General features: G+C 32.7%; 1 protein-coding gene across 1 annotated transcript in view; it reads right to left on the minus strand.

Annotated features, from left to right (window-relative positions):
* Window positions 1-1,682: 1,682 nt before the first annotated feature.
* Window positions 1,683-14,026, minus strand: part of LOC110822033 (RNA helicase family protein) — a 46,678-nt gene continuing 34,334 nt past the window's right edge. Inside the window, exons 15-23 of the mRNA XM_088208319.1 lie at window positions 13,844-13,934; window positions 11,642-11,806; window positions 8,738-8,827; window positions 8,451-8,522; window positions 7,691-7,789; window positions 4,917-5,003; window positions 3,252-3,305; window positions 2,960-3,036; window positions 1,683-1,984 (exon numbers count right to left, since the gene is read on the minus strand). Of these exons, the coding sequence (XP_088064445.1) occupies window positions 1,840-1,984; window positions 2,960-3,036; window positions 3,252-3,305; window positions 4,917-5,003; window positions 7,691-7,789; window positions 8,451-8,522; window positions 8,738-8,827; window positions 11,642-11,806; window positions 13,844-13,934 (880 nt within the window). The 3' untranslated portion in view covers window positions 1,683-1,839. The remainder of the gene's footprint in view (window positions 1,985-2,959; window positions 3,037-3,251; window positions 3,306-4,916; window positions 5,004-7,690; window positions 7,790-8,450; window positions 8,523-8,737; window positions 8,828-11,641; window positions 11,807-13,843; window positions 13,935-14,026) is intronic.

Genomic DNA, 14,026 nt, shown 5'->3' on the forward strand with positions numbered 1-14,026 from the left:
TCTCAAAACTATAGAATATGACAGCTTGAAGAACATTTATTCGATATTTAAAATGTTGACTTTAAACCTAGCTATCAACCCACATATTAACAAGTTATCAATCACACATTTTTTAAATAAACTATCTTATTGTTTAAGTCCCGAAAACATATGACATGTTTAGGAATATTCTAAGTAATACCTTCATTTAAAGAAAAAAATAATACAACACATAGATATTCAAGTCTTTGTATTTCTCAACGAGCAAAACAATCAAACAAATAGAAGGTATTCATGTTGCTCTCATCCGTGCTATCGGACACTTGTTATTGAAGGACTGACGTGTTAAAAATTCAACATTTATTTTGCGAAGAGAATAAATACGCCAACGGATTGACGAATTTTGGCTTCTCGTTAAAGCTTGGTCTTCATCGGTATGCTCGTCTTCCAAATGATTTTCAACAACTTAGCACGAATAATATCAAGTGAATGAGTAGAATGTTGTATTAATTTGGATATTAATGTCTTTTTCTTTTACAAGATTATAATAAATATTTATTTTTATGCCTAATTATAGTAAAACAAGTAATTATTTACTTTCTAAATTTAAATATTTTAAATTGCTTATGAGTTACAATGGCAGCACTAGTTTTGGGTCATTTTTTACACCTGAAATAAATTATTGAACACATTATTTTGTGCTTATATTAATGTAATATTATATTTTTCTAAGTAATATATGACCATTTTTCATAAATTTTATTGATAAAATAAAATGCATCAAATTTCTCTAGAGCTCTTAAACTAATTTCCCTGTTTAAATCATATTGATATAATCACTTGGCTGAACAAATTATTTTATGTGAACATATTAATGTAGTGTTATATTTTTCAGTAATTTATAGAAATTTTCTATAAATTTTATTAATAAAATAAAATTTATTACATTATAATGTAGCTGTTACATAATAATTTATCTGTTTGCATTATATTGATACAATCATCTTGCTTTCATAAGCACATAGTATGACAAATTATATTAAATGTAAAATCTTATTGTCCATCAAAATTGTTCATAAAATAAAAAGTAGGTAGATCTGACAGTTTTGCTCGGAATCTCAAAACCCTAAAATATGGCAACGCGTATAATTTATTCAGCACTTAAAACGTTGACTTTATTAAACCCATCAGCCCAGGTATGAACAAGTTTCGAACATTTTTTTTTTTTAACAAAATATCTTATTAGATTATGTTCAAACCAATGACATACTCAGGAATCTAAATAACCTCACCAACTCGGCCACAAGAAAAAGAGAAAAAGGAGATGAAGACTGATGAAATCCAATAAAAGAATATCTGAGTGTTTGTGTTTCTCAAGGAAACAAGACAATCAAAGAGATACAAAGCATTCTTGTCTCTGTTTATTTTGATTTTTAATTTACTAGTAGTCTCTAGTAATCATTGTTTGGTTGCTACGAAAATGAAAGAAAGCTGACAAAAGGGTCAAGGCTTCAGTTGAGATTCAATCTGACAAGTTGAATGTGATCAAGGAGTAGAATGAAAAACCTATAAACCGGCTACCCAATATGAAATATTTCATTAAGAATCACGGCAAGATCTCACAAAGAATGAAACTAGTCTGGTACCATTCAAAGAAAACAATAACACATAACAGAGGGACCATCACCACATCTAAAAATCAGTACAGAGAAAATTTTTGTTTAGCTAGAAAAGAAATCAGTACCAGAAACAGATAATGCAGGTGTTATTTTCCAATAATCAGTATAATATTGTCTTTGTTGAGTTGAGAATCACGATCAACATACATTTCTGTGACATTTCTAGGAAAATTCAGAACAATCAGTATGCAATGTGATTGTGCCGATGCTGGTAAAAATGTGGTGCAGCCTCCATCAACCAAGATGAATCAATGGAAATGACATTGCGGATGTATTGTCGATCAGTTGAGACAATAGAATGGTAGATAACCCACTTCGGATTGACTCTGCTAGGCAACAAATGTTTGCATGAGATGTAGTTCATTCGCAATGGAAATAAGGAAGGTTAGTTGAAGATCTCATATTAAAGCAGCTTCAGATTATTTTATTATGAAAATCTTTAGTATACAAGTGAAAGAATAGTTCACTCAGTGCTCAATGCACAGCACTGTCCCTTTCTTATCAATAAATCATTTAAGATATTACTCAACAAAACAGAAAAACCAGTCAAAAAGAGTGGCTGCAAAAATGGTGGATCAATTCAGTTTGTAACGATGGAGAATCCTGAAAACTGGGAATTAGCTGTGTACCAACCCAAGCCAAGGGAATTCTGCTGTCAAGTACTGTTCTCCGTGACACACAAGAACCTCAACAAAATGTGGAATCATGTTAAAGTGTATTATGTTGTTGACCAGCTGTACAAGCAGTTTACAGCAGAAGAAAGGGAAAGTTTATTCATCTGTTTCATTTCCTAAGCAGTTGTTTTACTTCTCGGTTCTTTTTGGTAGTTATGGATTCTAGTATTACTGAGATCATTAGGAAACAGCTTTCCTGTGTTGAGGAGGTGATCATCTATTGCCGTCTGCATTCTCTACATATGTATGCTTTATTTTTTTGAAATAGTATTTATGATTTATAAAAATGCCGGAAAACCTAGATAAGGATGAGTGTAGTGTGAATTGGGACAGTGAATGTTGACAGAACAAAGTATTCTTAGCTTGATTTTGTTGCTTATAATTTCTCCCACTTCCTAAGTTATATAGCCATAATGAGTCTGTGCAGACTACAAGGAACTCTTCTCCACTGGGATAGCTAATCTCCTACAAAAGCTACTGGGAAGGATCCTAGATACATGAGATAAATATTACTTCAGAGCAGTAACACCCCTGTGATGCCAAAGTTCAAATATGCATGCACCAATTTTGCATAGCGCAGAAGAAAAATGCTCACACCTTATACTTCAGAGCAGTCACCATACTGACCTGAATAATACAGACGATGGATGAATATAGACTTCCTGAGAACCTCTGACAGTTTTGTACATACCGTGGCTGTGTGCCTAGACAATGAAAAATATACCAATAGAAGACATCAACTTAATATAAAAAAAAAAAAGATTCCCAAACACATTATGTGAATTATCAAATTTCACCAAGAACAGGAAGGAAAATGATAACATAAATTAAGATGTTGACTTAAAATAAATAAGACTGGATCTGCACCCCCAATGCATAAAGGGTTTAGTTCAACTTGCAATTATGAAATATTACTCACTTGTAACTGACAGGCATTAGTGAAAAATCCTGAAGTTACAGCCTTCCTCACTGCCTGCAATACAAATGTTGCAATGGTCATTTAAACTATAGAAATTATATTGAGAAGATCCAATAGGCTACTATAGGGAGCACGCCTAGAACTGAATAAAAAGCCAAGTCAGACAAATAGCCTCTCAATATTTCATGAGGCTCCTGGAATAGAAATTAGCCTGATCCATATAGCCCATTCTAAGCTATAACAGACAGATAACAAACAGAAAAATCACAGAAAAGAGTCCACAAATGGATTTCATATATCTCACTGTTTTTTCTTTTCCCTTTTTTCCTTTTACAATTATAAGCTTCCGATTTGTTTTGCAAGACTCCTGAGTTATCGCACAAACGTTGCCTCTTAACTTTCTACCTTGTTACATATATCCAAGTAAATAAAATAGGAACTCCCCGCTAGTACTAATAAATGCATAACAAAAATAACCCCTTCATGATAGAGAGGTTCGCAACACACATCTGGGCTGTGATTGGTTCGCTGCTGAGAAGCTCGCATTCTGGTGGTGTGATCTAGTTGAGGTCGGATCTGGTTGCGGCAGAAAAGCACTAGCATTGCAGTTTGTGTTTGTGGTCGGGTCGCGTTCACTATCGGGTCATGCTCATGGTTGAATCTTGTCGAGTCTATCCGCTATCCATGTCTGGTCATATCTGGAAGATGGTGTCACGACAGAGAAGGTCGCATCTTTGTCTGCTCGTGACTATGGCTGATTATGAGAGGGTCGTGTCTGCATCTCGTCACGGCAGGTGGCATTGTGACAAGTGACAATGGTGCAGAAAGGGTCGCATCTGGATTTGGTATTGAGGTTGCATCTTTCTGCAGGGCGACTCTGTCAGGCAGTGCAGCTGAAGGTTCTGACACTGGCAATGAAGGCCAGTTTAGTTGTTACTGGTGGCCGGCAGGGATGGCTGGTGGCCGATCTAGAATGATCTGCTATGAAGGTTAATCTAATCCTTTTAGGTTTTTTCTTTTCTATTTCGGCAATAAAGACCGAAATAGAGTTTGTAAGTGATATTAGAATTTCTTTAACCTAATACTCTAATACCATGTTAAGAATTATTTAGTATGTATTCTATTGAATGTTACGGCATACATATGCAGATTTTCTACAATAAAAAATAAAATAGATAATAAATTATAATTAATTACAAAAAGTGTAATTTACTTCTATACCCTTCAACTTAATTTACCCTTTCTTTAACACAGAAACATAACTCTTGTATTAGTTGAAGCAAAAGAGAACAGAGATCATCTGAAGTTAAACAAAGGAAAACTTGTTTAAAATTGAAGCTGGTCCAACTACTTTTAGTTTTCTTTCATAAAGGTCATAACCAGAAGTCCTTCACCATGTACTCAAGCACGAGACAATCAAAAAGATATCTTTCTCCTATTTTGGATGCTTGAGAAGACTTTAATACTTGAAAAGTGAGGAACTCATAAAAGGAATCAAACATTCATTTTTAGTTCCAAACACATCAAAAAAACTATTACACACCATCACATAAACATGAATAATCTTTTCTATGAGAGAAGTAATCCTGTGTAGGAAGTTCTCTCAGAGAGAGAAGTAATCTTACTGCTGAAACTACCTTAATATTAGCGACATCACACGCTTACCTGCATATCTCCATCAGAAGACTTTAAAGCCAATCCTAATCTCTGTAATATTCTTCTAAGTTGTTCTCGAACCTCCATCACCTTTTTCTGCAAACCAATTGAAACCAAAATAACAATTATGTATCATTAGATATACCTGCAAATATTTTTGTTTTTGATACAGAATGCATTAAAGGGCAAGAAGGGCTTGGAACCCATTTAAGAAAGATTTTACAAGCTATAATATTTATAAGAACACTGATTCATTTGCAACTTGACTAGATTACTGTTGAACAAAAAACAAACGATTTGGAAGAAAACATCACAAAATCTATCAAAATAATAAGAAACATCCTCAATCCTTTCATGGAATCTTCTGACTACAAACGATTTGTCACCTTCATTGATTATTGCATCAATTTTGTTGTTTGAAATATTGATTATTGCGAAAACGAATTCTATATATCTTTTATACACCAAAAAGTTAGGTCTTTCCTAGTTTTAAGTCATTCCACATCATGGCCAAATACAATTTGATGCAAAAATTTTTAAAAAAATTCAAAATAAAAATGATAAAATGTTAAAGCGGAAGTAAATTTAAATGTTAAAGAGAAAGTAAAACAGAATGTTGAAGAATAAGTAAATCAGACTACTATAAAAGAAATAAATAAAGTTAAAAGGTATAAAAGTAAAATTATACTATTTATAATTAATTATAATTAATTGTTTGAATCATTTTTCTGTCCTAAAATACCTGTATACATAAAATTCTGATATTCAATAGAATATACACTAATAAAAAATTATTCTTAACATGTTATTAGAGTATTAAGTTAAAAAACCCTAAACTCTAGTTAACTCTATTGGCCCTTTATTGTCGAAATAGGAAAAAAAAAACACTACAAAGGGTTAGCTCAGCTTTCATAGCTGACCACTGTGTGACAACCACTAGCCATCGCCGCCAACCACTACCATCGGCTATTAGTAGCAACCGACCTCACACACAAGATTTGCCTTCACCATTAAAGACTTATCACCCATCTTGTTCCATTTTAAAACTTATATTTTTCTCATTATTTAAGAATTCAGAACATGAAAATTTACACTACAATATTTGTGAGTTCGCAAAAATATAAGCGTGTAACATTTTTTATTAATAAAGATGAAATTTAATTCTATTCTCATTAATTCATAGTGATATTTGAGGACAATCTTGCATATCAAATATTTCTAGAGCTCGATAATTTGTCATTTATTGATAATTGTACTAAAATCACCTGACTGTTTTTACTCAAAGTCAAACCTGATGTTAGTCATATAATACCCTAGATCTATAATATAATAAAAAACTAATTTGGAACATCCATAAAAAAATTCAAGTACAAGTAATACGAAAAAATTTTTTCAATCACACACTTTCATATTCTTCTATCATGAAAGAGTTCTTCATATTCCATCACGTGTCCACACTCTACAATAGAAAAAAGTAGCGCAATACAAGAATAATCATCTTTTAACCACCATCAAAGTTTTTTTTTTCCCAAAACAATGCCACAAAACAATACTGGAGTGAAAATGTCCTTACTGCCACTTACATTATAATTGCTTGCCTACAAAATGTTTTTGATTTCAAAAGTTCTCTTGAAACCCCTTCAACTGTTTTACCCAACAATAAGTGTCACAAACTATCTATTCCGTTGGATTTTTGAGTGTATTGTCTTTGTCATATTCATTCTCATTAAAGATAAAATTGGATCCATAAACTCCTAAATATGCATTTATGAAGTACTCTCCCACTCAAAAGGGGTAAAAATGTTACCATTTGTCCACTTAAAAATTTTATGTATTTGCGAATGTGATATTTGTTGAATAAGAATCATATTTCACCCAATTTTATATTTAAGGGGTGCTTATATTAGAAGATAAGGATACAAAGCATTTCAATAGACTTTAATCTATCACTTTTGTCACTCACCTCAATACCATCACCAAAGAACATTCATAACCCACTAGAAAATTCATCACCACAATAAAATATCTATGGCGCACTCAAGAATTCACTACGAGAAGAAAACCTTCAAAATCAAGTTTCTCAAAATATCATATCAGACGCTAACCTTGATCCAGCAATGTCAAGTACTGAGCGAAAACCTAACCTCGATCCTGAGATCATACTAGACCCTAACTAAGTTGCTACCAAGAAGATGTCGAAGTATTAATCCAAAGTCGGTTCAAGAATTTAATTTTGATCCTGCAATTGAAGTAAGTTCTAGAAAACTTATGTAGTTCTCTGATAATGATTTATCTATTATATTTCGCAAAAATATAAGAGAATGCACTAAACACCTTTTATATCCTATCTTGCAATTTGTGTCATTTGATAAATGTCTATTAACCCATAAAAATCACAAACTTATGTAATGAATATATCCCTAAAACAATATATGAGATATTGTCTTATGAAAAATGGAAACTGTTGTGAGTACCAAAAGGCAGACACTTGAAAAAAACTAACCTTGGGAAGGGGTGAATTCACTCAAAAGGCAAAAAACCGGTTGGATGTAAATGAGTTTTCTCAATCAAATATAAAATAGATAGGACAATCAAAAACCTCTTCCAATTCTTCTTTGTTTAATGCTTTTTTTTCATTTCGAAGGAGGATAACTAACAAAATATTCCCTTATACTTATTTTCTCACCTAATTTTTATCTTCTTTTCTATTCAAGAAAAATTCTTATCATTTTGCAAAAATTGTAAATCTGACCTCAATTAAGATGTTAAATTTGACTACGCACCATGGCATGGTAGTTTATGAAGTTCTTATAACACCACTTCGAAGATTTACCAGACTTGAGAAATCCTTTGTATACATTTAGAAAAGTGACATGGTCACCCTGCAATGGATGATAAATTGAAAGTTATAGCACAATAATTGTTGGATTCTCAAAAAAGTCATACATAGTACATGAAACTTTAGAAGCAAATAAACATGAAAACCAATCATTACAACATGCATTTTAAGAATTAAATTGCAATTATATTCCCTAATGCTATTATCACCATGTGATACGAAGAATTAAAGTTAGTTTAATAATATAAAAAAGAACATATCCAACAACGTGCATTTTAAGAAAAAAATACTGCATAAATATGTAAATTGGTCCAGACACAGCTGAACAATTGACAAGAATAAAAGTGAGGTACTGCAAGTATCAAAGTAGCAATTGACACTATAGTTTCATGAATAACCTCTTTAAGTAGTAAAATACAGCCCATTTAGTCCAAATCTCACTCTGTTCATAACTACTTTCTATTTGAAATTTTAATATTAGTTGTAATATATAAAATTACAACATCATTTTCTATAGTTCAGTTACCCTCCCTGCATTCATTGATGGCGGATTCCCAATCCTTCTTCTCAAAGTGCAAATCAAATCCCAGCATTTAACACTACTATGAAAATTAAAATTACAAAATTACTAGCAGCGGAATGGAAATTGAACCAAATGCGACTTTACACAAATCATATCTGATTAGCATGAAAAGTGAAAATACCTCAGAAGCAGCAAATCTCAGCTTGGCTTCATCCAGTTCCTTCTGTGACCCCCTAACAGAAACCCAAATAGACTGGAAAAATAACCATAAATGTTAGCTTAAGGAATATGTTAAAGAGAAAAGTTCAAGCCCCAGTAGACATAGCTTTATAATTTTATATTTTTATTAATTTTCCTCGTTAGCAATATGAATAAATTAGAATTTGCTGTTTCTAGACAATGAAAAATAAGAGAATATTTAGCCACATTGCAATTGTAAAGATATGGAGGAAAGAAACAGAGGTTTACTTGGATTGAAAGAATAGCGGCTATGGTAATGATCTCCTCTGAACAACCAAGTTCTTGAGAAGCTAAAATCATTTTTGAGATCATTGGATCCTACAAAATATTCAAATTCAACATTGACAATTAAATATAGGCCTAGGGTCCACATAAAAAAACTAATTTGCAACATGGCCATTTAAGGTAAAATATCAAATCAATTAAAGCAAAAACAAAACCCATAAAAATATATCTAGCAGTATAACAAAAGATTTAATGAGGTAATGAATACCAGCAATACGGTTCCTCAAACTGCAGGACTATTAATTCTCAAACCAATCCACTAATGCATAATTGTGGAAATAATAGGAAAAGAAAGAAACACATGCTAAACAGTAAATAATTTACCTATTTAAAAACAAAAAGCACAAAATTCTGACACTAAATGGCTTGATAACTATTGAATAAAAGACCAACTTCACTCAATGCATAAAGAAATTGTACACGGATATTTACTTCATAAGATGAAAAGAAAAACTAAGAATTGACAGAAGCTAACAAATAAGTATAGATTATATAGGAAAAACCTAATTAAAGGTCTACCAAACTAAAATTTTGATTCCTATTTTAGACATTGAGTTCTTATACCTAGTAATTCAACAAAGTGATTCCAAGTGTAAAACTGCATACCCATGATGTTAAATCCCAAGTGATGAATTCAAAATTCTCCATTCAAACCATTTACAGTCCCATAACCCATGATAGAGGATAAAAATGAAACAACTGGACAAAAAGAAATTACCCAAGTGCAAGGGAAACTGACAGCAGACTCCAACTCACAAGACTCTCTGTCTGCATTAGTAACTAAAACACACATGTTAGCCTTATCTTCGATTTCCAAGAGCAACAGCTCGGTAATATCCATAGCTAAGAAACTACATGCCTATCCTAAGTTGATTAATACTACCAACAAAAAACCCTCTTAAGGGGCCACCCTTTTGCATTGTTTATGAGGGTGAACACCTATGACACCTATCATTTGATGATAGTATCAGTGAGAATCAGCCATTTGTATTTTCAAATTCATGGAAATTGAATTTGGGGCATTTCAGGACAAAGAAGGAGGTGTCTTGATGATCTTGCTCGCATTTCTCCTTCCTCCTATTATGGCTAGCTTGGCTAATATCACTTCTGCCCCAATAATGTTTAGCTCAAAGATATTTGAACAACTCATCCAGAGATCACTAGCCCACAAATGTCGCCGGATCTTGCTCCCATTGTAAGCAATCCTATGCACCATCCTTATGATAGGATTTTGAGAATATTTTCAACTAACGATCATAAATGACCCATAACCCCTGGCTCGAATATCAAATTGGTAAGTTCCCTTGTTTTAGATCTGGTTATAGGCCTAGATATTGAGAAATTAGAGAAGAGAGCCACAGAAGTTCTCTGCAACTTCATTCCTTTACGACCTATCTGTCAGAAACCTTGCCCATGGTTCTGACTTGAGTCGATCGAAAGGAAGGAAACAGAGTTTCACTGTTTGAATTTAAGTATATTTTTCTGAATTACCTTTCCAAACAAAGGCCCATATTTATAGGCCAGGTTTTGGAAGGCACGCTTATCTATTAGGCACGTGATCAAGTGGGAGTCTGATTGGATGACCTTTCTATCCTTTTCCTTTACAATCATTTCCCATTTTACTGTTTTTCCAACAATACACTTTAAGAGGCTTCCTTACACTATCTTGTTTAAGGAAAGTACTCCACCTTCATCTGAAATACATCCATAAGTCTAATCCCTTCAAGATAACCTTATATAGGCAGGCAGTATACAAGGAACAGTCAACTGCTACTCCAACATAACAGTTTTCAGGGATAAGCAGTTGTTTGAAATGATTAAAATTCTAATACCAATTTCATAAGACAAATTAAAACTTCTAAAATTAACTGCTTTCTTGATTTAGTCCCATAATCACTTTAAATTAGAAAAAAAATACAAAATTAAACATAACAATCAATCAGACTACTAATTGCTAATCTTCTAGTTCTTCCCATGAGTAAGGTGATTACAAACTTTGCTGCTAAAGGGTACTGTTCTGGATAGAACAACTCATTCGGTTAACTGTTAGTTCACTACAATTGCTTCCTTCACCTAGCGTACAGTTTGGAAAATGATTTAATGTTGGACAATCAAACGAGGAGAAGGCCCTGCATTAATCACTACTTCTAATGATTAAATGAATGTGAATCCCAAAGCCATGTTTTATCTTGTTGTTTGAAACTGTAAAGAACTGAGATTCAGCTATTCGCACACACCACCTATGCAGGGTTATGAGTTGCTCTGCCAAAGACGAAAATGGGTCTAGATTGTGATTTTGGCACTACTCCAAAAGAAAATTCGTCATCTTCATCCTAACGACTATATTTTGGATCACCAAGAAGAAGAAAAAGAAATCTATAAGCTTGTATATTTTGTATATCGCTGGCAACCCCTGGTGCCATTTTAATTCAGTTCTTTTCCCTCCCAAAAGAAAATACCCCATGCAGGAAAAGTTTTTCTTAAACTCTAACAATAAGGAACTTGGAGGACTTTCAAGGATAACAAGGTAACAAACACATAGTCATGAAGTGTTCTGCATAAATATGTCAAAAAGCAAAACCCCTTAAAAATAAAAATCGAAAAGAAGGAATATCAAAGAAAAGAACAATAACTAACCAAAGCTGCATGTCAGACATCCGCATATTTAGCTCTCATAGAACAAGAAAAATAAATGAAACATGAAAGATAAGAGTGAAACTCTACAAATACCAGTAGAAAAACTAACCAGAAGTTCTTACCAGCCCATCAAAAATAATCACACCATTGGATAATAGTGAAAAAGAAACACAAATTCTGATTATTACTAAATATATATCGACTACGTACCAGTGGAATTTCTGCAACTTGAAATCCTGCTGGTGAAGTTAGTTTGGCATCATCATCCAGAACACCAAGTGAATAAAGTAATTCAAGTGCTCGGATCATTGCTTCAGAAGATGGTGATGATGGCCAATCAAAGCCCAAGATATTATCTATACCTAAGGCTTTTAACTGAGGGATCAGAACAAAAGAATCGGAAAGTTATTCATTAAATAGGAAAATGTATTTTCGTATAATCAGAGTAAAAGATATACAGTAAAATACCCATATATGTAATTAATTGTATACTTCCTTATAATATCCTAAGAACACATATATTGGGCCCTCTAATTCAATAATAAATACAGCATTAATTCTTGCACAGTTGTACTAGGAAAACTGTAGCTAAGGTGTAAAGTACATATCGCAAAGAATTACTGCTTAAAAATGAGCACCAAAACTATCATACCGAAAAGAAAGTAGAAGCATACATTCTCTAACAGAAGAAGTGACTTGTAACAGAAAAATATATTTCTGCTCTAAGCAAATTAAATTTGAGATATAACTGAGAAAGCACTTACTCAAAAAAATATGTTTCAAGAACTTTTGACATGAATTATAATTAGAAATCATCATATTCAATTTTCTCCTATACTCTTATAGCATAGAGCAAACTCTTGCCTAAGTTAAAAAAATGCACAAACTAGTCATCTGTAATTGCAATGAGAGTGAATATCTGAATCTGTTGAAAATCTACTCATGTAGCTTTTCTTATTTGTTTTTACAGCTAAGAATTCTGGAAAAATCCCTAATCTTTCTCTATGTACCATTTGGATTTTTTTTCAATTCTAGGTATCCAGATTGTAGGAATTGATTGCAGGTTCGAATTTTCATAATTAAGCTGACCTTGTATATGATGAATACTGATTATCTGCTGCTTATTTGTGAACAAGAGAAATTTAATGCTTTTCCAGATAGTATTGAAGCAATCCACTCTCTGGGAATTTTTTTTGCTACAGACCTCTCTTCATTTGTGGACTAGAAAAATTCCTCAGCCTTTGTTTTTAATTATTGGCCTTCATAGTCAAAACCCCTTTTTTCACTTCCTTTTTCCCTTTTCTTAAAAATGACATAAATTTCTAAAAAATATTAAATCCCTTAATGATCACAACTAAGATCATGTCAAATGAGTGAACACCAGAACTTCAAGACATTTGTAGCTCATATAGACTGAACAATTAAAATTATCTTTGATGATCATATATCGTCAGAACATTTCATAATGCTCATCTGCAAAATGTGACTAGAGCTTTTCTTTTTTATAAAAGATTCACCAAACTTACTCAGGAAGTTGTGACTATAGCGGCTTACATAATCAACCACCTGTTTTCATGGGTTCTGGGGCTTAAAACACCAATGCAGACATTTTCTCAGTTTTATCCTAATCTAAAATCAATAATTAAAATCATCTCAAGAGTCTTTGAATGCAGTAACTTTATCCATACTTGTAGCCAGACCAGAGAGAAGTTAGATTCAAGAGCTATTAAGTATTTAATTGGTTATTTACCAATCCAAAAAGAGTACAAATATTATCATCCAGCTACCAAGAAATTTTTTTTTTTTTTCTATAAACGTCATTTTTTATAAGAAATTCCTTTTCATCCATTTAAAATAATGACATGAACTTATTTTTGCTTGACTTTATCACCAACAGAACTATCCATGTATCAGTCAACGTGTACCACCAGTTACATCATCTTAGTCCATGTCAACATCCTAAGTCATTCACACCACACTTGTAACAGATGGCCATGAACTTCTTAATCCATTAAGCTCTATGAGCTGTGTCCTAAACAAAGAAAACCAATACTTGATCCTATTCAAGTTCAAGACTCAACTCGATTAGGATGAGGTAAATATCATTCATGAATTTTTTGCATAGTTAGCTCACAATCATGCTCTTCTTATTGCCACTACGAAAGGTATAAGAAAATGCAATAAGCACTTATTTTTTCCATTACCGAAGTTATAGTTAAAAATATTCCAGATCTGGCATGCAGCAAAAAATATCTATACTTCTTTTTTATTTAAGAAGCAACAATAGTTGCATACAGAAAATCTTAATCATCATGAAGTGCTTTGATACGGGCCTAGCTAGTTAAGAAGTTGGAGATTCCTGAAAAAGCAGTAACATATACTGCACAGACAATTCATGAAACATATGAATACCTGAATAACAGAAGAAGCAAGATTTGATCGCTGCATCTCAGGGATCCCCTCTGCAGACATTTCATTGACAAAAAACCCTTCCGTGTATAGCCTGGTAGAAATAACCAAACTAGGTCAAGAAACTGTCTTAATTAGGCTCAAGACAAGCACTATTTCCAAAATACAATAAACTAATAAGAAACT

This window comes from Carica papaya, chromosome 7 (assembly GCF_054855325.1).
Source record: "Carica papaya isolate Zhongbai chromosome 7, ASM5485532v1, whole genome shotgun sequence".
Lineage (NCBI taxonomy): Eukaryota > Viridiplantae > Streptophyta > Magnoliopsida > Brassicales > Caricaceae > Carica > Carica papaya.